This window comes from Chrysemys picta, chromosome 10 (assembly GCF_011386835.1).
Source record: "Chrysemys picta bellii isolate R12L10 chromosome 10, ASM1138683v2, whole genome shotgun sequence".
NCBI lineage: Eukaryota > Metazoa > Chordata > Testudines > Emydidae > Chrysemys > Chrysemys picta.
Genome location: NC_088800.1, coordinates 43665764 through 43690695, shown reverse-complemented (window position 1 = coordinate 43690695; position 24932 = coordinate 43665764). Strand labels below are relative to the sequence as shown.

Sequence of the window (24932 nt, the reverse complement as noted above, 5' to 3'; positions counted from 1 at the left end):
CGGGACAAGCAGAACTTCCGTTGTCAGTTTCTTGCTTTTACTAATTCTATAAAATATGACCTATAGAAAGATGCAATTTTACTCATAAAGGCTCTGGTGAAACTCAGTCTTTTTAACCTTCACTGTTTCAGTGTTGTAGGGGAATCCACACCAGGGTGACATTCAGTAGAGGAGGAAAGGGAGACTAACATTTGATGGAAAGTGAGGCATTTGAGAACCTTTCAAAAGGTTTTTTGTTCTTCCTCTGTCCCTTCATCCTGTGTTTGAGATGTCCTAATCCTACAGTGAGTTGTTAAACTAGGTTAGCTCTCCTTAGGTCAGCCTTTGAATGGATCTTGTAGCATTGGTTAGTCTTGAGACAGGGTGGGATCATGTTGCATTGCATACCAAACCTGGTCAAACGTGATCTGATTGCCAATAGAAAGGGCTCTTTCAGATACTGCAGTCCTGTAATGATCTGCATTTTGGAACTGATGCCATTTTGTATGGTTGCAAGGGAGGATCTCTATAAAACCTACTGCTATTAAGTTAAAATTGTGAGGCCAGTGTAAAAGTGTGATAGAATTAATCATTAGAGATGCTAGATCAGTTGTACTGGTGACCCCTTTCACATAGCAAGCCTCTGTGTGTGATTTCCCCCCTCATAAATTAAAAACACTTGTTAATATATTTAACACTATTATAAATTCTGGAGGCAAAGCAGGGTTTGGGGTGGAGGCTGAGAGCTTGTGACACCCCCCCCCCCCCATGTAATAACCTTGTGACCTCCTGAGGGGTCCTGACCCCCAGTTTGAGAACCCGTGTACTAAATTTTATCCCAACTTTCCCTTGCACAGGCAGGACTGAAATACAAATGCCCCATGATGGTATCCTGAGACTGTATGTGTGAAACAAAACCGCTCTCTCTCTCTCTCTCCTCCCCCCCCCCCCCCTCCGCATATCTCTTATGCATACTATTGTAAAAATGGCAGAGATTAAACCTCCCTACCCCAATGGGTCTATTGGCCCAAACTAACTGATAAGAAACTACTTTGTGGGCAAACTTGATGGGTCAGGCTGCTGCAGCACCATGCAGGGTGACTCTGGTGTCTGCTGGGATTGTTCAGTGGTGTGAAGGGGGTAGAAGTGCAGATAGCACTGCTGTCACAACCCCTTGTGGCTGGCTGTGACACTGCAGCTTCAGAGGTGATGGTGTAATGCGCTACAGCACAGTGCTGCAGTATTACAGCTGATGCACACTGCAGGAAAAGAAATGTGGACGAGTTGTTGTAACCTTAGTCAAATAACAGTTCCTAAATTGTTGCCCTGGATTGAACCTCCACTTTTCATCTTAACATCTGGGGTTTTTTTGGATGGGTGATGTGTAAAAGTAAACTGAGCATGCAAGTATCCCTCAAAAGAGGGAACTAAATACACTCCAGATAATGGTATTCTTTAAACAGGATTCCAGTGTTGGTAAATTTTGAAACTATTACTCTATTGATGGATGATGATCTTTGTAGTGTACTATGCCTCTAAGGTAAAATTAGCTAGAATACTGTATTATGTTCTACCTTATTCTGTACTTCTTGCTTTGTTTCAGATTAATACCAAACACCTCTGGAAAACAATTCTTGGTTTGGTTCAGATATGTGGGTTTTCATATACTACCGTTAGAGCCATGTCTTCAGATAGAAACGTGTGTACTTTTAACTGAAGCTAGCTAGCAATAACCACACTTCTTAATTACCCCTGCATTTAAGGGGAGATGATGAGTAATCAAACTGGGTTGATATGGCACTGAAGTAACTCTGAGCTACTAAAAGGGGGAAGTGATTAAGCAAATAGCACTTATTTCTGGCTGCAGCTACAGGCTGTAGAATTTGCAGAAAAGCTTGGGTTCAGAGTTGCAAGATATTTCAGTTTAGTGTTTCCTGGGGTGCAGGGGGTCAATCATACTGTGGGAGTAAGAGTTGAATCAAATGGAAAAGGGAGTATTTGCCACCTCCCACACCAAGTGGGCTGTAGTCCACGAAAGCTTATGCTCTAATAAATTTGTTAGTCTCTAAGGTGCCACAAGTACTCCTGTTCTTTCTCCCACACCAAGAGAGCTGGTAATATCCTAAATGATGCTAACTTAGATCAGTATATGGCTCAATAAACTTGTTAGTGACTTAGTCATCTCTTCATTGCACAGGCAAGTGAAGGCCCCTTTTGAATGTCTCCTGTATTTTTCCTGTATTATGTCTGTGTAAACATGTCCAATTTATTTTTTTGATAGTCATCTGTACTTCACTAAAGACTGTGTGTGGTTTAAAAAAAAAAAACCTTTGAAACATGTTTGAATTGCTCTTTTTAGAGTCAGATTTGCATGAATAGTATTCTTGTTACAAAGCATTGGAAACTTCATTGCTGTCATCTCAGATTAATAAAAGTAGAGTAGACTTTTTAAGTGGTCATGCTTCTGGCATCCCAGCTACTTTGGGATAGAGCACCGCATAACCGAAAATGCTGCTTACGTTTGTATTACTTAACATTCAAACCGCTGTACAACCCGCTAATGTTTGCACAATCACTGAAACCTAGCAGAACAATTATAACTTCATCCAGTGTCGAGAATCTTAGACTTGAATCTGATTATCTACAGCCATACATCAAGGGAAACTGAAGTGCAGTTAGCCTCTTGAAATCAAGAGCTTTTATAAACAGACCTGGCCACTCTCGGCCTTTCTTCCTGTACCTCTAACCCTTCCCCCAAAATAGTGTTTGGGCCATGCTAGGGGTATCAAGATAATCCTTCACTAGAGAATTGAAAAGAGATAGAAAGGTTCAAACATGGTTTGAGAACAGATTTGGGGGTGTAGCATAATGCATCTTGAGATAGTTCTCACTCCCACTCTTCTGTTGTGGTTAGATAATTGCAACAAACTCAAGTTCTTCCAGCAGAAAAGTAAACATACTGTGAAATCATAAGATACTTAAGGCTGTTTTATGTCTAAAAAGATCCTTCTGAATTTTCTAGAGATGAAATCTACAAATTCTGGTTAAAAGCTGGTGGTAAATAAGGCAGTCGGTTTGATATTGCATTGAGTGCAGCATTGAGGCAATCTAACATCTAAGTATGCAGTTAGTCTATATCTGTGTGCCTCCACTCCTGGGTAAAATGCTTAGAATTTGGATCACCTATTTAGTATATAAATAAGACCTGCGGCTGCCAGCAGGGTAAGAAAGAGGCCCCTCTTGATTACATAAAATCCAAAGCTGTCTCCATTTTGCTAAAGCTGTAGATGTGTGGTCAGGATAAATCACGTGGGTGTGCCTCTTTCCTGTCCTTTGGCTTTGGACAGCAGCCTGTTCCTATTCCTAGGAGAGGCTATATAGTCCCACCTCCTCTGGAAAAGCAGCAGAGCTTAGCTGCAGTGTGTTGTGATGGATAGCACGTAGGAAAAAATAGAACAGCAGTAGCGGCTAACAGCCACTACTGAATGAAGTGCGCAGAAATCTAGGAGGGATTTCAGTTGTGTGCTGTTCTGCCTGCATCTATAAATCCAGCTAGGGCTCAAATCTTCACTCTACCAATCAATCTGTTTCTATTCCTTCGAAAGACATCACTGGCCTTATTTGCTGATAGCATAAGGGGGAGAACTCTTGGATTTTTCTGTAATTCTGCTTAATTGTAGTTGCTGTGGTAGCACATGCAATACAGATAAGTGGTGCTAGCATGTTTATGCCTGCACCAGGACTGCTAATTACTTTTGGAGGGGTTATATGATCTTGTTATTAGCATCAATCTGACCCATTAATCAAACTTATAGTGAGCTCAATTCTTCAGGGGGTGCAGACTGAACTAGATCATGTTAATCTGACAGCTAATCCATTCTCATCCAGGAAAAGTACTGATGTCTCTCAAACACAGCGCCAGTGTGGCCTTCCCACCTATCCTTTCCAATCCAGTTAATTTGTGCTTTGAAAATCAGAGAAACATTAGCATCCCAAAGCAGCTGGCTGAATGCCTGTCTCTGAAGATACAGGTTTAGAATCTGCAATTTAATGGTAGCTGAGAAAGGTGTTCTGAATCAATTGGGTGAAGCAGAAATTGCTAGGTGGTCCTGAATAATCTGTAGTATCTGTCATGCTGTCTGGAGTGGTTCATGATTGACTGCCAGCCTCAGGGCAGAAGGTGCCACCAGACTCCTTGTTGTTTTTGTAGATACAGACTAACACGGCTACCCCCTGGTACTTGACAAAAAGTAGGACAGACACCCCAAACTGGTGGTATGTTCTATAATTAGATATCGCCAACCCAATAACACAGTGATCCAGGCATTCATATTTAACAGTCTTACTATAGTCAGACTGGAGTGCCCATGGGGATGGTCTATCTTGCCACCCACGCAAGCTGGATAGATGGTCACTTACAGTTAAGATCACAAAATATTCAGGTTGCTCCCAGTCACTTACCCTCAGAACAATTTGTACCTTAGATCTCACACCAAAGACAATCCTATTTATTAGCAAAGGATTTATTAACAAAGAAAAATAAATTAGGCTATGTCTACACTACAGCACTTATAGTGGCGCAACTGTAGTGCTTGTGGTAGAGAAGCTCTAAGCCAATGGTCTGTCAGCTTAAAGCTACCACCTCTTGCAGAGGCCGGACATGTTGCTAGGAGAAGCTCTCCTGTAGACATAGCGCTGTCTACACCAACACTCAGTTCAGAATAACTTACGTCCTCAAGGGTGTAGATCAGTGGTTCTCAAACTTTTTTTTTTGTATTGGTGGCCCCTTTCACGCAGCAAACCTTAGTGTTGCCCTCCCCCCCTTCTAAATATAAAAGCATTTTTAACATCACTATTATGCTGTAGGCAAAGCAAGGCGTAGACATACTTTTTTACAGGTTAAAGCAGGCAACATGTAAGCACAAATGAATTAGTCTTAGGTTCCTAAAGGTGACCGATGTAGTTATATCTGTCCACTGAATGTCTGTTAGGGCTAACTCAGGCTGACTCTGGGGAATCTTTTTGTTTCCTAGCTCCAGTCCTTTGAGAGTCCAAATAGCAAAGAGAACCATTTCTTTTTGTGAACATCTTTATATGCCCTTCCCCCCAGAGTTCAGCCTGATCTAGGGCTCCTGCACACAACTCCTTCATGATGGGATGGGGCAATCAACAAAGCTTTTGTCCTACAATGGCCCATTTAGTCTTGATAGTCCTTCTTGATGGGCAAAGGAACCACTCTTCCTCCTTGGGTTAACAAGTTCACAGCCAGCATTTTTACAATTTACATACCTTTACCCTGATATAACACGAATTCGGATATAACACGGTAAAGCAGTGCTCTTGGGGAGGGGGGGAGCGCGTACTCTGGATCAAAGCAAGTTCGATATAACGCGGTTTCACCTATAACACGGTAAGATTTTTTGGCTCCTGAGGACAGCGTTCTATCGAGGTGGAGGTGTACTACTTTGTAGCATGAGATACAGACCTTACAAATAAGATTAATGCATGCAGCAGTTTATAGAGTCTAAATATATCTTTATAAATATAACACCTGTCTTGAACAATATTAACATACAGCTGAGCTGGTCTGATTTCCAGGTATGAGTTTGTCAGTGTTCAGCTGATGTCTTCAGCCTCAGCAAGAGCTGGCACCAGGTTTACCAGTATCGCAGAAAAGATTGTAAGATGGCCACCAAAATGGAACATAGTTATATAATAGTTCAGGGCTATCCTCTGCAAAAGCTATAGGACAGTGGAACAGTATTTTCTGCTGATCAGAAAAGGAGTTGGCAGACCCTTCTTAAACATATACATGCCAGAACTAGGTTTGTGTTGTAAAAGAATTCTAACTTGCTTTGGGATGGAGGTAAAATTGCTTAAAATCTAGGAGCCCCTTTCAATCCAAACTTGATTCATAGCTTCTGGCTCTCTAAATATGGGTAGTAAACTTCCTGCTCCTGAGGGATTGGATTCCTAAACACACCACTAACTCATCTCACTCCTGCCTTCCTTTCCTTACTCTTCCTGTACCAGTCTTGAGTTGTGAAGGCTGTACAAGAACAACTCAGCATGACTGACTGGCTTTTTTATATGAATAAATTTGTACTCAGGACGAGTAGAAGACCCATCAGACTTGCTTCACTCATGGTTCAAGCTGACTTAAACCTGAATCTTCAGAGGCAGCAAAACTAGAATCCACTGATGACCTGTCATGTTACCTGCATGCAGTCTGTTTTCTGGCTCTTATAGGCCTAAGAATATACTTTTTAAAAAAAACCCACAACTCTCCTTTGAGTGTGGAGGTAGCTACCTAAGTAACGTCCTTCTGTGCCTGCATGCTTGTATTTATACTGTGGGAAAACACTTGAGAGTTAAAAACTGAGGTAAGGTTAACCAAGTGCAAACTTTTAGATAATTCAACTTTTCCCTTTACTACTTTCTCAACAGTTGTATTATGAGACGAGACAATGAATATTTAGGCAGGAGATTAACCAATTAGGTGTATACTGCATGGGCAGGTATATTTTGTGTGTGTGTGTAAGTGGCAAGCCACAGTATGGGTTGGCATGCACTTGGCTAACTTCAAATAAGATGCTTCTTCCTATTGTACTTTCTTTCTGGCCTTGTTAAACTTCCTTGATTGTGGGCTTCAGAGAGGAGTGTGTTGGCTGCTGTCTTCTAGAATGTTGTTGGGCCCAAATACAGGTGATGGATCCCCTTTATAAAATCAATAACTGCTGTCTCCCATTTCCTCATGTACAGTTATTGGGGTTTGATTTCCCTCATCCTTTGTTCCTTCCTTCCACTTCTGCCTCTAAAGGTTTAGCTGGCTGAGGAGCAATGTGACAGATCAAAACTTGTAACTACTTCCTTCTGTTGCAAGAAATTTGTCTAAGCTCTTCCAATGCTGGATAAGGGCTGTCCTTCTGTAGCCTTTCCTATCCAGTCACCTTAATTTTGATGTTGTAAAAGGAAGCAACCGAGATCTGACCTCTCCTACCTTCTTAGGGTATGTCTTTGCTACCCGCCAATACGGCGGGTAGCAATCGATTTATCCGAGATCAATATATCGCGTCTCGTTAAGATGTGATATATCGATCTCCGAACGCACTCACCGTCAACTCCGGAACTCCACCAGAGTGAGCGGCGGTAGCGCAGTTGACGGGGGAGCCGCGGCCATCGATCCCGCGCTGTCTGGACCCCAGGTAATTCGATCCAAGATACTTCGACTTCAGCTACGCTATTTGCTTAGCTGAAGTTGTGTGTATATCTTGGATCGATTTCCTTCCCCACCTCCCCCCGAGTAGACCAGCCCTTTGATGCTTCTAAGCAGCAGCACAACTAGAGCTGTATATCCCAGGCCAGTCTCCATTTTAATATCAAAAGGAACATACTAATTCTGAACAAACACAGACCAGTTCAGACATGTAAGTGCATCTTGCCAGAGACATGTGAGGCTAGGCTTTCTAATAAACTTGGGATTTACTAGTCGTGTGTCCTAATGAAATCAATCTGATTTATTCCTACTCTTATAAGATCTTCATTGTCTTGAGCAAGCCATGCCGATCTGCATTTTGCAAAAGTTTCTAAAATGTAAAATGCCAAAAATAGTACTCCAATCTTAACCTGCAGCAGAGTTCAGTGAATTCTTCCTAGAAAAGCACTGTAATTTATAAGCAGGGAAGTGCAAAAACATGGGCACTATTATTATTTATTATTATTATTTTATTTTATTGCAAAACTAAAGCCACATGCAGGAAAACACACTGTTTCTATATTCTTGATGGTGCTTTTCTTTCCACCTCCAATTTCCCCGGCCCAGAAAAGCCAACTTTACAATGCCTGTATCACTGTTTCTCTGACTTTTGAAAAGATTGTCCCTAATGGGATTCTGACTTCAAATGAAACTTTTAAAAAGCAGTAATCTTATCACAGAGTGAGTGTGAAATACAGAAATTTAAATTAGAGTAGTTTGTAAATGACTGTTATGGGTTTTCCATGAGGTGCTGGCTGCATTTAACACCCTCCGCCCTCCTTTTTTTGAAAAGCTTGTGACTCAATAATAGCCTGAGAGCCAGTGGACTGTCAGTTTCCATCTCAGTTGCTCATCCCTTGTACAGAGCCAGATGAAATGAGATGCTTCATATTGGTTCCAGAATTGTCTTGCATTCAGATAGTGCATGCTGCATATTTTGATTTATTGGTGTCAATGGGCATGGGGAGAACTTTTGCTGCTACAGTTCCTTCTCATTCATTTGTGAGAATATACAGTATACTACTCCCTAATGCATTCAGCTATTTAGACTATACAAGGTGCTACATGATATAAAGGTTTTGCTTGAACTCTTCAGAGGCTTGCACCTGAAATCTAGGCTGTGATGACTGGCTACGGGATATGAAATTGCCTTTTCAGGGAACTGCTTTGTTTTTAATATCTAAAAAACTCTTGCATAAGAGTGGGGAGGAAGTGGTTTGATATGAAGGAGCTAATGTTTCTCCTTCTGTACCACCTCCTCATGCTGCTGGGAAACATTAAACTATGTATGCTGGAATATCCATGTACCTTAATGTAACCTTACAATGCTTCTAATATGGACAGACTTTCATGTGCCTTCATTTCTACCTCAGTGAGTCAGCACCTTCCCATGGGGCTGGATAAGAGAATACTTGCCAGAGTATACTGAGGTTTTCAGTAGCCTATGTCATTGCTGTAAGTCTCTGTATCATAATGAGGATGCAGTGAGTCAGAGCTGCCTTGCGAGAGAAACTGCACGTAGATGGAGAGAAATTGGAAGGCCTGACTGGCAGAGGTGGGTGAGGGAGGAACTAAGCTTCCTGAGTGAACCATCTTAAAACAGCATGTGCTCTCCTGTGATGTCAATGCTTAATACGTGGTGGTAGGATCATAGGGGATATTGCTTCTGCGAAGGGCTATAGGTGTAGTCATAATGCTCAAGTTTATCACAGTGCTATTCTAATGGTCAGGTAGTGTCTCCTTCAGACACCTTCAGCTTGAAGGGGTTTTATGGCACTAGCCTTAATTTGTATGAGGGTGAAAGTTTGTATAGGTTCTCTGTGTGGTGCAGTATTAATTAAACTTAAGCCTGTTTAGCTGTTCAGACATAGAGTTGGTTTTAAACTCCTACAGGATTAATCCATAATGTTGATTAGGCACTTGGGTATAGAAGAGACTTCAGCTCAAAAATGAACCTTTTGAGTTCTACATCAAGGTGCATATTATCTGTAACAAGACTTTGGCACAATAATAACGTTCACTATGGTATAGCTACTACAGTCTGTAGATACTTGAGGGCAGAGACAGGAAACTGGTTGAGGGAGTAAGGATGAGGGAGCAGCACAAACTATGGATGTATTTTGGACCAACTGTAGGAAAACTACAGTAGTGGTTGGTCTTGCTGTTGCCTGAGTCCTCAAAACTGGTCACAACTGCAGGCAGTGTTCCTAGGCTTAACCCCCAAGTGTAAGCATTCCTAGAACTCTGCAGTATGATGACAACACCTGTGCTCTTGCATAGTAGCACACTTGAAGACTGGCCTACAGGGAGGGGTGTGAATTGTTGAGTGCTCCAACTGCCCCATGTAGACCCTGTTGGCATGAACTAAAAAGGCACCAGTGTGTGTTGTCCTGTGGACTACATCAGCATGCACTAAGTACTTTTTTGTTTACACCAGCAGGGTGTACGTGGGGCAGTTAGAGCACTCTACAATTCAAACCCCTGTAGCCTGGACTGCAGCATCATGTAAACAAGCCCTAAGGAAGTCCAGTGTTCTGAGATGATTGGGTCAGGCAGTGTTTGCTTATTATACAAGTCTGGCATATCTAACTCTGGTGCCATACAAACGAGCCCTTAAACAATCTTTACTATGGTACTAAGTGAACTTGGTTCCTGGTCTGATCAGTTAGGGGCTTCCCTTGGGCTAATGTTACATTAATATGTCTGCGAATCCATACACTTGTCTGTTAAAAATACCCTGTAAAATCACTACAAGGAGACAGAATAAACTGGCCGTAGAAGACATTAATATTTCATTTCATAACAACCACCTCCCAGCAATTTACCAGGCACTCTTCCTAATCTTTTGTTTCTAGTATTAGGGCTCCACACCAATAATTTGATTCAATAACTAGCAGCACCAATCTGTACTGAGATTCCATTTTACATCATTTCTTGGGTAATGTATATAACTTAAATACTCATGCAGAATTTTTACTGAGACTTTTTTAATCTCAACTCAATTTTCGGTGTACAGTGTACGAGACGTGCTAAACAAATAGGTTTATTTAGATTTACCTGCCAGTCTAAAATAACTCTCTATCCTCTCTCCTAGGTAAAGAATCCCAGCAATCATGTCTAAGCACCACGATGCTTTCATCCAGACCCAGCAGCTACATGCTGCCATGGCAGACACTTTTCTGGAGCATATGTGCCGCCTGGACATTGATTCTGAGCCAATCACAGCACGAAACACCGGCATTATCTGCACTATTGGTATGTGACTCTTAACGGTTTGGGAGAGGGGGGTAATTGCAGCTGTCTCCCAATATAAAATTTAAGAACAGCAGAAAGACTTCAGTGTTCTTGAAGATCTGTAGAGTGAATCATGGAAAAATGCAAATATTTAACTTGTCTCTCTATAAGATGAGGAGCATGGGTGAATTCATGAGTATTGCAACCATATCCTTTTCTCAAGTTTGCATGAATTCTGGCTTCAGAAGTAAGGGAGCCTATCCACTACTACAAAATATAAAATTGGATTAGCCACTAATCACACCCTTCCTACCTTGGAGACTGAAGCAAAAATAAACTCTTGCTCTGTGCCCCAGTCTTCCTGCATGCTGCACAATGATAGTTAAAGTAGCTTGCATTACAAACTTGTTCCCAAACTAAGAGATGGATAGGAGAAGCTTCTATTAATGGCAGAGAATTCTGTCTTCGTGTGCAGCTAGGGAATTGACTGCTAGGAGTTTGAATTTGTGTTTATAAAGTGAAATGCTCTTCCAATTGAGGCTCTTCTAGCTATTGCAGCTGGTTTTCTGTGCAGCATCATTATCCCTTTTCCCCATTAAATCTAAATTGGCAGATTGAAAATAAAGTAATAAAGATCTAGTGTAATGCTATATGCAGCCAGGGTTGAAGAATTCTTTTAATACTTGGGAACTGCATTTGAGTGTTACAAGTGCCCTTAGTTGGAGTGCAGTCAGTCTTTGCAGATGTCTCTTCATCTATCTTGGAGTTTGTATATGTGAGCTAGTTTGAGGGCATGCATGCAATTTCCAGAAGTCCAGCAAGCAAGGAGACGTTACTTCACAGATATTCAAGTCGCTTTACAATGTCTATCGATATATGTGGTTCACCCTTTCCTACCTTGTGAAATAGCCCACAAACCTAGAACAGTTTCTGGTTTTGCTATCTTTGCCTTTAAAAGTCTGTAACAAAGTTAATCAATTGGTAGTAAAACTGTGGTTCCTTCTAGGCCCAGCTTCCTGCTCAGTGGAAATGCTCAGAGAAATGATTAAATCCGGAATGAATGTTGCCCGTCTCAACTTCTCTCATGGAACTCATGAGGTAAGGGCAGAATGTCTGAATAAACGTTGTCCGGACTCCAGCAAAAGTGCTTTCATGGGGCAGGGTACTTGGTCCAAGGTGTGTGTGCTGCTTCAAGCTTCCAGCCTTAGGCAGTGGGAAGATATTTGTGATTTAAGTTGAGTCAGAATGTGCACAACAGGCCATGCTAAGCAAAGGAACAAAATTAGGGTGATCTCTCCCTGTACATATGTCTCTCTGCCCACAAAAAAAAATCTCATACTATAATCTTCTGTACCCAAACCTTCACCCTTAGAAGCTTGCAGGAGAGGTTTGCTCAGGCCTAATCTTAGTCTGACCTGAGCCCACCCAGCCTGAGAGGGTTGGGTGGTTGTTTTCAGACTCAAACTGACTCTTCCTCCTGAGCCTGGGCCAGTGCTATTATCTGTAGCATATCTGTTGGGTCTGCACAGCCTCGCTTCTGCTGGCTGCTGCCCATTGGTGTCTGCTGGGGGGCGGGGGGGGGGGGGGGAGAGAGAGGTGTGCTTCACTGAAATGCCCCAGCACAGCAAGGTGGCAGTGGCTGACAGGAGCAGGGCATGCAGCTGCTGCTGCACCCACTCCACAGGCAGGAGAAGGTGAGCAGAGATGATCTGAGCCATGCAAGTTGTTTTCCCTCACCTGAACCTGACACTTGTGGTTGGGTTCGATGGTGTTCGGGTCCCATTGCAGGTCTCAAGCTTGCAGTTCATTAGAGGCTGATTAACCTTGGTATTTGCCACTTATGACCGTTTACCACACATGAGCATACATTCCTAGTTAAACTACTACTAAATCGCTCTGATTCTTCCCCAGCTTCTGTCATAAAGCACCACTATATCAAGAGGGGTCTGTTCTTACACTCCATTTTCTTTTTTCTTATAATGAGTGCTTTTAAGTATGCAGGAGGATGAGGTTCCCCCTACTCTAAAGAATTTTCTGGCTAAATTGAATCAGCCTATTTGAGCTGCAATCTCTTGTAATAGGCATAAATGAAAGCTGCTGGGAAAGCAGGTGTGTGTGTGTATATATATATATATATGTGTGTGTGTGTGTGTATATATAATATGCTTCCTTACAATCCTTTAAGTGTGTTAGCAAATGCTAGTTGGTAAAACCTTTTTTCTAAGGGTATTCTGTTTGCTGCTGAGTCTGGATTTCAGAACTAAGCTAATAGGTCACTGCCACTACCTGACAGCTGGCATACAGGTGGCCAGTTTCAAGATCCTTGAAGCATGGACTTTGCCTTTTGGTTGCTGGTTGCCTCTGAAAGAAGTAGTCTTTGTTTTTTAAACTAAATCACTTGACTCATGTTACTATGTATCCTTAAGTCCCTCAGACTACCACTTAAAATTAGGTTGGGTAGGAACAAAAACAAACGTAGGAACAGCCATACTGGGTCAGACCAAGGGTCCATCTGGCCCAATAGCCTGTCTTCCGACAGTAGCCAGAGCCAGATGCTTCAGAGGGAATGAACAGAACAGGCAATCGTTGAGTGATCATCTCTTGTCCTCCACTCCCCATTTCTGGTAGTCAGAGGTCTTGGACACCCAGAGCATGGAGTTGCATCCCTGCCCATCTTGGCTAATAGCCAGTGATGGACCTATCCTCCAGGAATTGATCTAATTCTTTTTTTGAACCCAGTTATAGTTTTGGCCTTCACAACATCCCCTGACAGTGTTCCACAGGCTTACTGCATTGTGTGAAGAAGTACTTACTCTTGTTTCTAAACCTGCTTCCTATTAATTTTATTAGGTGACCCATGGTTCTTGTGATATGCGAAGGAGTAAATAACACTTCCTTATTCACTTTCTCCACACCATTCATGATTTTATAGACCTCTATTGTATCCCCCTTAGTCGTCTCTCTTCCAAGCTGAAAAGTCCTAGACTTTTTACTTTCTCCTCATGTGGAAGCTGTTCCATATCCCTAATTTTTGTTGTCCTTCTCTGTACCTCTTACAATTCTAATCTCTCTTTTTGAGATGGGATGACCAGAACTGCATACAGTATTCAAGGTGAGGATGTACCATGGATTTATGTAGTGTTGTTGTATTTTCTGTCTATCCCTTTCCTAATGGTTCCTAACATTCTCTTGGCTTTTTTTGACTGGTTAGTTCTGATAACCTGATTACTTCCAAGTCCAGTATAGTGGTCCGCTGGAGTGGAATAAAATTCCATTTCTGCCTCAGCCACTGGTTTGCTGTTAACATGTGAATTGTATTCAGCAAACACTGATTTACTATTACAGAAATAAGCAGAGTGCTATTCAAGTTATGCATTTTGTTGTAGGCCGTGCAAGTTGCTGACTAGGGCAATTCCCTGTCTCAGAAGCAAACTCTTAGCTCCTTCAAATAAGTCCTGGGTCTCTGCTTGGCTCACTGGTTTGCAGGGTTATGTTACCTGACCGTTATGGAGATCATGCTCTGGCATTTGAAAGCACTATGTTAAATTTATGCGAGGAATAAGATCATAAGAAATGCAAACCATTTGTTGTGGCAGGCAAGCCCCCTCAAAGTTTATATAAATAGACTAGATTCCATTTTGTGACTCGAGATGTGGAAGTGATCCCATTCCCAAATATGGCTTCCCTGCAGTGATGCCCAGGGCGTCCATGTTGACTGTCCTTTAGCCTTCAAAATGTCAGGGGTTGTAGTTTCTATAGGACACAAAGTAAGCACCTCAAGCTGTGGAACAACTTGGCTTCTTGCCCTCGCCTAAACTTTAAAGGGCACAGGGCATTAAAATGAACACAGACATTGCAGAAACCACAAACATGCTGACCTTTAAAGTTATGGAAAACTGAAAAATTTAACCATTGGAGTAGTGTCAGTAGCTGGGCTTCTGACAGTGGCCAGAAGCTGCTCATGAGTTAATTTTCTCCTTTCATAATCTCAGCACTTTCAATAGTTCTGTCCCTTGGGAATGCCGTGCTCCTAACTTGGATGGATGTATAGGATAATGCAGAGATTCCAGTCTTGTCTATAGCAAAGTTTCTTGACACACTCAGGCCACAACAGGCTGTTCAACTACATCCTTCAGCTCTTTCCGGGACTCCCATTTAATGGTGCCAAAATTGTCAGGAATATTCACTGGGTTTGTGTTCCTCAGTTACTGTGACCAACTTGACGCCTTATGTGTGATTTGAGTTACTCCCAAAAACTGAGGTTCACAAGGTTTACATACTCCTGAAAACTTGATTGTAATAAATGCTGTAGTAAGGGGAATGCTGCCTTCCAAGTTTGCCTACATTCCTATGTATAGTCTAAAAAACTATGCTACTTTCCTGGCATTTTTTCACTGCATATTCTGTAGACAGTTTTCTATTTCAGTTCTTATTTCATCTGGAGGCAACTGATATTTGCCTGAATAATTAACCTTTTACTTTCTCCATGCTGGTCTACCATATCTATTTTCAGGATGAAATGTCACACCCTTTCCAACTTGCATCGCTTTTCCTATCTCATTGTTTGTACAAGAGGAACAGAAGCTGTCACAAAGTGCAAGAAACTGTAACCATACTAGTGGCTGTAACAAAAATGAATAGACCAAAAACCAGATACCAATTATACCAAACCATAGACTGCGAAAGCCTGATAGGTAAAAGGTTGAAAGCTTAATTGGATGTTGGATAGACTTCCTCCAACAGCTTCCAATAAAAGCCTCTGATGGAGTGTGGAACGTCATGTAAACTTGGTAGAAACATCACTGTAACAATGATCGTAACAATGATCAAATGTGCTGGCTTCTGCCAGCTCAGATTGTCCACCTACTTTTAATTAACAAACTCCTTTCCCTCTAGTTCTTAAGGTTAAGGTCAAACTAAAACAAAGCAATATAGGGGAGGGTGCGTGTGTTAAGATTATAAAAATTTCTAATTGTTCCAAAAGTCCACAGCAAGGTCAGGCAGATCCATGACTTTGTGTTTGAACTAAATTACTGTAAAACACCTCATCTTGGGTACACCATCAAGATGAGGCATGTGCTCTGCCAGTCCTGACTTTCATTTCTTGATCATGAAACTAAATCAGTCTTCTACCCATGGAACCATTTATTTTAATGTGTATATGCATGAATGGCCTGGGACACCAGAGTGCATACCTAGTGTGAGCAATAATCCCCTCCCCTGTCTAGTAGTAGTAACTCTGTTCCCATCTATAAGGGGGTTTTCAGTTCTCTGTTTAAGGACTTTGTAGCTTCATATAAAATGCCTTCCTCCACCTACCTTCAGCTCAGTGTTTCCATAAACTTGTATGTGTTCATGAATTCTCATCAGAGGCTTATGAGATTCTGAGGTTATAAAACCTGGAAAGATGCTGAACTGCCTGTACATCAGACTTGCTACAAACTAGAACGAGCAAAAGCATTTTAATCCGTCCCTTGCTGCTACATGTATTTTATGTGGAAAGGAGACAACTAGACTCCTTGTTACATCTATCAATTTGTTTCTAGTCCAAGCATAGTCTGTCTGAGCACCCTCTCTCCTCCAGCTGTAACCTGTCTTCAACAGCTGTCTGTCAGGATTTACATAACCTTGATCATGAAAAGCTTTCTTTACCCAATGTTGCTGTTTGATCAGGCTGAGCAAACAGTTCTTTTTATACTGATCATCTGTGAAGTGAAAGTCAATTGAGATAGCAAGGAACCTCTCTCAGAACCCAGTTAACTCCTTCAGACCAAGTGGGTAGCAATACAACAGTGAGTGGGGTAAACAGAGTTATATAGAAATTTCCCACATCCTCCTCAAGATAAATACTGTAGGCAGGGCCTATGGAATACTGTGCCAAGCTGGAGCTGAATTCTGCAGCAGCTTCAGACTCAACCTGAAGTTTTGCACAATGTGTTCTATCCAACTTTATGCTATCCTAAACTGTCTCTTCAGACCTTGCCATTTTTGTTCTGGAGCACTGCTGAAATTGTCAGGAGAAAGCTGGAGGTTCTTACATGTGGGTAGGCAGCAGTCAGATCTTTTGGCCTCTGGCGGGTGTGGAAGGCAATCTGGGGTTGTGGCACTCGGAAGGCAGTTTGGGCTTTTGGTACTGGGGAGAGTTTTCTTTCCCAGTGCTGTGAGAAGGGGAGTGCTAGTTCTTCACCCTGGCAATTCTTGTCAGCTGAGCAGTCCACAGCATCCAAAGGTAAAGCATACTAGCTTAAATGTCTGTTTGAAACGATTAATAACAAAATAATATTGATGCTTTAAACCATCATTGGGCTTCCATGTTAGTACCCACTGAGAGACAATGAATTACTTGCACTTGCCTGCCATTGGTTTTGGCTGTCTTTGCACGCTTGACCGAACTGAATCTACTTAGGCTGGTCTAAACAGTTTTTGTATGAATATAGCTATATTTAGGGCTGTGATGTTACCAATATATTTATATTAGTACAATCCTAGTGTGGACTGTTACCCACACCACACACAGCAAGGTGCCTCTTACCAGGCTAGCTTATTCCTGACTGGAAGAGGAATACTGGTATAAGTGCACAACGTAACTGTACCCACCCTAAGGGAGTTGTACCACTTCAACTGTACTGATAATTAACTCTTGTAAGACCTTTTCCATACACATGGCCTTCATAACAATGAGTAATCTTAATTAACTGAAAGCTTAGATTCTGCACTGTATTCTACTCTGATGGAGTAGCTGAGCATGGGGAAAGAGAACAGCAGTCTTTGACTGTAAGCTTATAGTGAAAAGAAGTGGGCTGAAAACTTTTTTTTCCCCCCTTCCTCCTCCCTCTCTGACAGTACCATGAAAGAACAATCAGGAATGTGCGAGAAGCTACAGAGAGCTTTGCTTCTGATCCCATCACCTACAGACCTGTGGCTATAGCACTGGATACCAAGGGACCTGAAATCCGAACTGGACTTATCAAGGGAGTAAGTTTTTGTTGTGTATCAGGGGTGGCCAACCTGATCCTGAGAAGGAGCCAGAATTTACCAATGTACATTGCCAAAGAGCCACAGTAATATGTCAGCACCCCCCCCCCCCATCAGCTCTGTTCTCCTCCCCCCCCCCCGCTCCCAGCATCTTCCACCCACCTATCAGCGCAGCCTCCTCCCTCCCCGCACCTCCCAATCAGCTGTTTGCTGTGAGGGAGGCTCTGGGGGGTTGGGGGAGGAGCAAGGGCACAGCAGGCTCAGGGGAAGGGGTGAAGTGCGGGGAGGGCCTGTGGTGGCAGAGCCAGGGGTTGAGCAGTGGGGGCCCTCCCCTCCCCCCTGGCACATTGGAAAGTTGGCGCCTGTAGCTCCACCCCCAGAGTCCGTGCCTATACAAGGAGCCACATATTAACTTCTGAAGAGCTGCATGTGGCTCCGGAGCCACAGGTTGGCCACCCCTGTTCTATACTATCAATGATTATACAAGCTTTCGTTCTACATTTAAAAAATGCCTCTAAGGAACTAGATCTTGTGGCTGTAATACTAACTCTGCTTCTGGACCAAGCATTAGTGTTAACAAATCTCTGAATGAAAGAATGAAGCTGGACCATTTTCAGCCACTTCAGGTTCAAAGGACTGACTGTTACACAGTGTGGATGAATTGACTGTCCACTGTGCAAAACTGGAATGTGACCATAATGAACATGTTCCACCATAGCAAGCACATCATGTGCAGGAAAGTAACCTTGCCAGTCAGTGACTATTTTCCACTGTTGGCTCTAGGTGTGTGTGTGGAATATGCTGTAGGTGTGGGAGACATACTTATAGCAGAGATTGCCACCACAAAGCTAGAAGTCACAACTGCTGTCCTGGGGGGAAGTGAATATTAGAGTCATAGAGTTTAAAACAAGAAGGGACCACCAGATCATCTAGTCTGACCTCCTGTATATCACAGGCCATCAACACTTGCACACTAATCCCAACACGCCATTCTGTTACTAAAGTTTCCATTGTTGCACACAGAGTGGCACAGCAGAGGTGGAACTTAAGAAGGGAGCAACTCTCAAAGTGACCTTGGACAACTCCTTCATGGAAAAGTGCGATGAAAATGTACTGTGGCTGGACTACAAGAACCTCCCCAATGTTGTGGATGTGGGCAGTAAAATCTATATAGACGATGGCCTCATTTCTCTGCAGGTTAAGGGGAAAGGTATGTAATGATCAAGGGATTCCAATACCATGAACCCCACACTAATGGTGATCTGCCCCTTTACATCTAACTATTAACTTGTGGTGATGTTTCACTTGCAATTACCATTCCATTAAGCTCAGCTAGCTATTGAAGATGGACTAACTTGGCACTTTCCTGGTGATTGGCCACACATTTTCACTTCCAGATTTGACCTAACACAATGGGGATGGACTTCTGACTTTGGTAGATGCAGTAAAACCACCTCCACTTCCTTCCCCTTAAAACCATGATTTCAGTAACTGAGTGATGACTTAAGCCACGTTTCACTAGGCTGTATGTGTTCTCCTAAACCAGGGGTGGGCAAACTATGGCCCGCAGGCCACATCCAGCCCCTCAAACCTTTTAATTGTGTTGTACTTAAAGTACTGCACAGGATCTTTTCAGGGGGAATAAGACAAAACGCCACACTTATTAGTAATACATGTATTCATTAACACTGTATTATATGCATATAATATATTACACTTACACTCACACACACACACACACACAAACACACTCCGTCTTGTTGTTACCAATTAGTTGCTCCCCTTAACTTCACTGGCCAGGTGAGTTAGATGGGGGAGGGGGTGGAGCCGGGCTTCTGCCGATCCGGATCGATGCTCCCAAGTTGACAAGACGAGACCCGGGGTCCTCTGCAAGACACCTCACTTTTATAGCAGCTTTCCTCTTATGCAAATCTATACCAGATTCAAACTCTGTGTCTGTGTCCATTGGTCCTTTGTGCTGCTTTCTTTTGAGTGTTGTCCCAATGCTGCAAAGAGGATGTTTCCAAAAGAAGGTGCTTGCTTCTAACCCCCGAGGCCCTCGGTATGTCTGCTTGTCTTTAATGAGCCCACTTGACACGTTTTATTGTTCTTGGGTCTGGCTCCCAGCCCCTCTCCAACAGTTGAGGCTGTCAGGAGGTGCTGCCTTCCATGCCTTGTTCATCCACACCTCGGGGGGGGGGGAGCTCTTGTTCTACTGCTAGCAAAAAGAAATTTTTCTTCTATCTTATTCTATCCTTAGGGGCTATAATATTATACCAAGGGCAATGCAAAGTTTCTAAATGAGGCTTTGATACAAAGTTCCATGAAAACAGAGGTCACACGTGGGTAGACCCACCACAAGGTTATATGAAGAGGCACAATGTAAAGTCATATGAAAATTATCAGAGATTTATCTACAATTGCCCCCCCCCCCCCCCCTCACCCCCGGAGCGGGAGTGGCGACTTGCCCCACTCCGGTGATCCAGTCGGGGAGCAGGGCCCGGGGCTTGCCCCACTGCGGCTGAGAAGTGGGGCCCGGGGCTTGCTCTGCTCTGCCCGCCTGAGGCTCCCACATGTTCAGGTGGGACCTGCGTGAGGGCATGCATGTTACTGTGGCTACACAACCCAATTACCAAATGCTCCTCACATGTCGTCAGAGCCTGGAGCATGCAAGCCCACGTGCCTGCTACTTGTTCTCTTAGGTGACTCTGCTGTTTTAGTAGTGTTAATTTTCCATTGTTGAAGATAAAACAAAGAATAGTTGGCCAGGAAGTGCCAGCTGCATTGTTCACATTAATCAAAGAGGGTGTGGAAAAGGAGGTAAGTTTGGTTTAATTATATATAATAGTAAGTAAAGTATAACAATGTTTGTTTCTACTAAAATGATCTTTATTAAATAAAGTTTTATTTGAATATCTCTGAATTGTTAATTTCATGAGCATTCATGGTCTGCCATACAATTTCCACCCCCAGATGTGGCCCTCAGGCCAAAAAGTTTGCCCACCCCTGTCCTAAACCCTTCATTGCTAGCTGCTCTGATAAAGCACAGGTCAAATTTTGGTCATAAACTACTTGACAATGTCTGCCACTTACTGGGAAAGCTGGCTCCCTCTAGCTAGTTGAGTATCCCATGAACTTAGAGTATTAATATGCCATGGACTGTGCACAGACCAAGGCATATTAACTGAGTTCTCAAAGTGATGCAGAAACCAATGGGTAGGGAACTTTGAGTGGAAAAATCAAACAATTTTTGAAAATCACTGGTTTCAGTATAAACAAACTGCTCTGGCAAAGAGGGAGAATTTATACCCCCTGGCAAACTATTGTCTGTTCCCTAAATAGCTTCATTGCAATCCTCAGATATTGGCAGCGCAGTATATCTGCATCAGTGGACAGAGTTGCTGATTCTTGTATAAAAGAATAACTAATTATTCTGGCCTGGGGTGCTTATCTCCCTTCTGAAAGGGGAGTAATATAGGATTGGGATAGGGAGACTTTGTGTATTCAAAATCTATCTGCTCCCTTGCTGCACCACGCCAATTCTTGTTTGTAAAATTAGAGCATATCGCTAATGTGGGATTAGTCTTACTAGGAAGTGAAGTACCAATAGTTCTGTTCTTTTTTTTTTTTTTTTTTAGCTATCTGCTTTCATGGTAGAGTGCACTCAACTGTGGCTAGTGAGATGCGTCCTCCAGAGCTCCCCCTCTTTCAGTGGTACTTATATTTGCAAGTGTTCTGGAACATGTGAACAGCCTGTCTAGAAACCACCAAATTGCATTTCTATAGTTCAGCAATCATACTCACATGTTTATAATAGATATCTTCCCTTTTCAGGAATGGGAGTGGAGGTGAATATAGACTGACAGAATTTATTCCCAGGAGCAGGATTTAGCAGACCAATGCAAAATGCAGGTGCTCCCGACCAGCCTGTGCCTAAGGGATTACCATAATATGATTGTCTATTGCAAAGGCACAAGACAATTAACTGTGCTGTCTGGTGGGCAAAACAACTCTGGCTGTGAAAGTGTCCAGTCACCTGCTCTTCTCCAGTAGAAAGAGAAGATAGTAAGAAGTGATCAGTACAGAATAATGGTGACGTGATGGGGGAGCAAGCAACAGACTATATGAAAGTAAGATGCTGACTTAAACTCATCCATTTTAATTCAGGTGCAGACTATGTTCTCACTGAAGTTGAGAATGGTGGTATGCTTGGTAGCAAGAAGGGTGTAAATCTGCCTGGTGCTGCAGTGGACCTTCCTGCAGTCTCTGAGAAGGACATTCAAGATCTGAAATTTGGTGTGGAGCAGGATGTGGACATGGTGTTTGCTTCCTTCATCCGCAAGGCAGCTGATGTCCATGCTGTCAGGCAAGTGCTGGGAGAAAAGGGGAAGAACATCAAGATCATCAGCAAGATTGAGAACCATGAGGGTGTGCGCAGGTGAGCTTTCCCAAGCATGGCTTGTACAAGTGACAGTAAAGATTCTCACAGGTGTGGGGATGTGAGGAAAGACACCCACTGGGAGCACAAATTTCATTTTGCTGAACTGCAGCTTGTCCTTTTGGTTCTTCTCTGCAGAAATGAGTCACTACTATATTACTGCCTTCATTGCAAAACAGGTTAGCAGTTATCGCTGTATATCTATCAACATACTGTAACATACAAATGGGTACATTTGGATTTTTTGAATCCTGGGCTTATGTACTTAACCTCACCTCATCAGCTCAAACTTCAGTAATTTGCAGTGGATTGCCTAGTACTTAATGCTAATTAGCAAGGTCTCTACTCTTTTCCTAGTACCAAAACTTAATCTCCAATTCTAGCAGTAGCAGCCAGTGACACTGAAGTATTGACCATTTATTTCTCAAGTGACTCAACAGATATGTCTACACTGCACCCGAAAACAAAACAAAAAAAAAAACCCACCTTCAGCAATATGTCTCAGGCCCAGGTCAGCTGACTTTGTCTGTGAGACTAAAAATAGTAGTGTAGATGTACCCAGTGTCACAACACTTGCTCCTTGTTCAACTTAGAAAACTGGAATCTGATTAGCTACCAAAATGATAATCTCTTCTCTCCTCTTAAAGATTCACCTGGTATTGTAATTAGCCTTTCACATAACACAAGTAGGCTTTGAATGAGAATAGATTTTTATGGGTGAATGTAAATTTCATCCTCTACACACTTCTATCAATTAAAATTTTCCAATAGAAGTAAGAAAACTACTGCTTGATAACTTAGTCAAAATCCAGTGATTTAAACTTGTTACAAGCAGACTAAAGCAGGGGTCTCAAACTCAAATGACCAGGAGAGCCACATGAGGACTAGTTCATTGGCCCGAGGGCCGCATCATTGACACACACACCCCTCGCTGCCCCCAGCCCTGCCCCCACTCCATCCCTTTCATGAGGCCCCGCCTCTTCCCACCCCTTCCCTGGCCCCATTCCAACCCCTTCCCCGAATTCCCCACCCCAACTCTGCCCCCTCCCTGCCCCCAGAGGGTGCAGGAGGGGTATGGTGGGGGGCTCAGGGCAGGGAGTTGGGGTGTGGGGTGCAGCAAGGGGCTCAGGACAGGGAGTTGGGGTGCAGCAGGGGGTTGGGGATGCAGGCAGGGGCTCAGGGCAGGGAGTTGGGGTGCAGCAGGGGGTTGGGGGTGCAGCAGGGGGCTCAGGGCAGGGAGTTGGGGGGCAGGGTGCAGGAGGAGCCCTCTGCTCTCCTCCCCCATCCAACCCCGGCTGCAGGGACATGATGCCAGCCGTTTCAGGGAGCAGTGCAGGGCTCGAGGGGGGGCAATCCCACGGGTGTAGTTTGCCCACCCTGGCCTGGAGGTAAGCCGGGGGGGGGGTGGTGCACGGGCCGCTGGGCGGGTCACAGGAAGTAGCCCCAGGCCGCGTGTTTGAGACCCCCTGGACTAAAGAATGAATAGTACAAACAGGTATGACTTGTAAATTTTAAGGATAGTTGCTTTGTATATTTTGATTTGTTTTAACATCTTGGAAAGCTTTTTTGAATGCCATTATCTGTCATTAAATAACTGACCCCAATAATTTCACACAACTGTAGAAAATTTAAATTGATCTAAAGTTTAAAAATAAGCATCATTACTGTCCATTTAAATTGTATATTAAAAAGTGGAATAGCTTATGGGAAAACAGTATTTGTAACTATATTGCTCAGATGATTGTATAAACTTGTACTAAATGAAAAGTATCTGGTGGAGAGCGTGACTTCCACCTTTTCCCCATAGTTCCTAAAATTGAAAGGTATCTTGCAGATGGAGGAAAGAGTAAAACAAGTTTTTATTTTTTGGCCATGAGGTTTGATGAGGTTCTGGAGGCCAGCGATGGCATCATGGTGGCCCGTGGTGACTTGGGTATTGAGATCCCTGCTGAAAAAGTCTTCCTAGCCCAGAAGATGATGATTGGACGTTGCAACAGGGCTGGGAAGCCCATTATCTGTGCTACTCAGGTACTTCAAATATCATTAGCTTTCTTTATTCATAGTCTCTATCATGTAACTTCTCTAGTAGTACTTGAGATTCACTATGCCCATTACTCACTTAGATATTGTTTCAAGATATCCCTATCAGAGCATGAAGATAACACACAGAGCGGAGCTGCAAAGTACAGTGGCTCAGCAGCTTTTCTGTCTTCATGAATAAGACAGAAGCAAACTGAGATTTCTATACTTGCGTCTCCCAAGTTAGTCAGTAAACACCTCATACCTCTGTTCAACCAAATAGAGTAATTTGGGTGTGGGAAGAGATGCCTTTCAGACATTCTTGTGACTGGACCTCTTGCATGGGTTGGAATATATAAAAGGTTAAGCCCTAAAATATGGGGCCTAGAAACATTTCATCCAAGTGAAGAAACTTTTATGGATTTGCCAATATCCCCTCACTTTTCTTTCCTCTTGTGTTCACTGGTCTCTCTGCATTTAATGGAGGCAGAAGATTAAGTTTCCAATACAGAAGTTAAATTGCATTTTATAAGGGTAGCAGGCATTAGTGATTAATAGTGGATTAACTCTTTCTGTGTAAAGGAGTCCATTCTTCATTTCCTTCCTGTTATGACTTTGAAAACAATTAGAGTTGTGTAGGGTTTTATGTAAACTATTCTGCAGAAGGGATCTTAGACTGGTCTGTCACATCTTATGCACATTTAACATGCGCGATTTCAGCTTTACGCGGACGGCAAAAATGAAAAACAAAAAAGAGAAAAATAACAATTTTAATACTGGTACCTGTAGTGCGGGCGATTCCGCCCGCCATTGAACTCAATGTAATTTTGACTATATGCAGTTTTCGCTTTATGCGCTAACCGTGGAACGCAACCCCCGCATAAGATGAGACAGACCTATATTCAGATTTTAGCAAGTAACTCTGCTCCATTCTCTGGGCTTTGTGTCTTATGTGGGAAAATCTCCAAAACTCTGCAGCAGCACTACAGCCTCAGTTGGGAATAGAGGAGATGCACAAATAAAATTTCTAAG

General features: G+C 42.9%; 1 protein-coding gene across 8 annotated transcripts in view; it reads left to right on the top strand.

Moving 5' to 3' along the window:
• PKM (pyruvate kinase M1/2) overlaps positions 1-24932 on the top strand; it is a 49783-nt gene that overhangs the window by 8643 nt on the left and 16208 nt on the right. For all 8 annotated transcript variants that reach the window (XR_010590796.1, XR_010590795.1, XM_065558523.1 and 5 more), the window contains exons 2-7: positions 10329-10489; positions 11475-11566; positions 17312-17443; positions 18467-18653; positions 21611-21881; positions 23759-23909. Coding sequence is in view for 6 of the 8 variants with exons in the window: in XM_065558523.1 (XP_065414595.1) it covers positions 10348-10489; positions 11475-11566; positions 17312-17443; positions 18467-18653; positions 21611-21881; positions 23759-23909 (975 nt within the window). In the remaining 2 variants the exon portion in view is untranslated. The remainder of the gene's footprint in view (positions 1-10328; positions 10490-11474; positions 11567-17311; positions 17444-18466; positions 18654-21610; positions 21882-23758; positions 23910-24932) is intronic.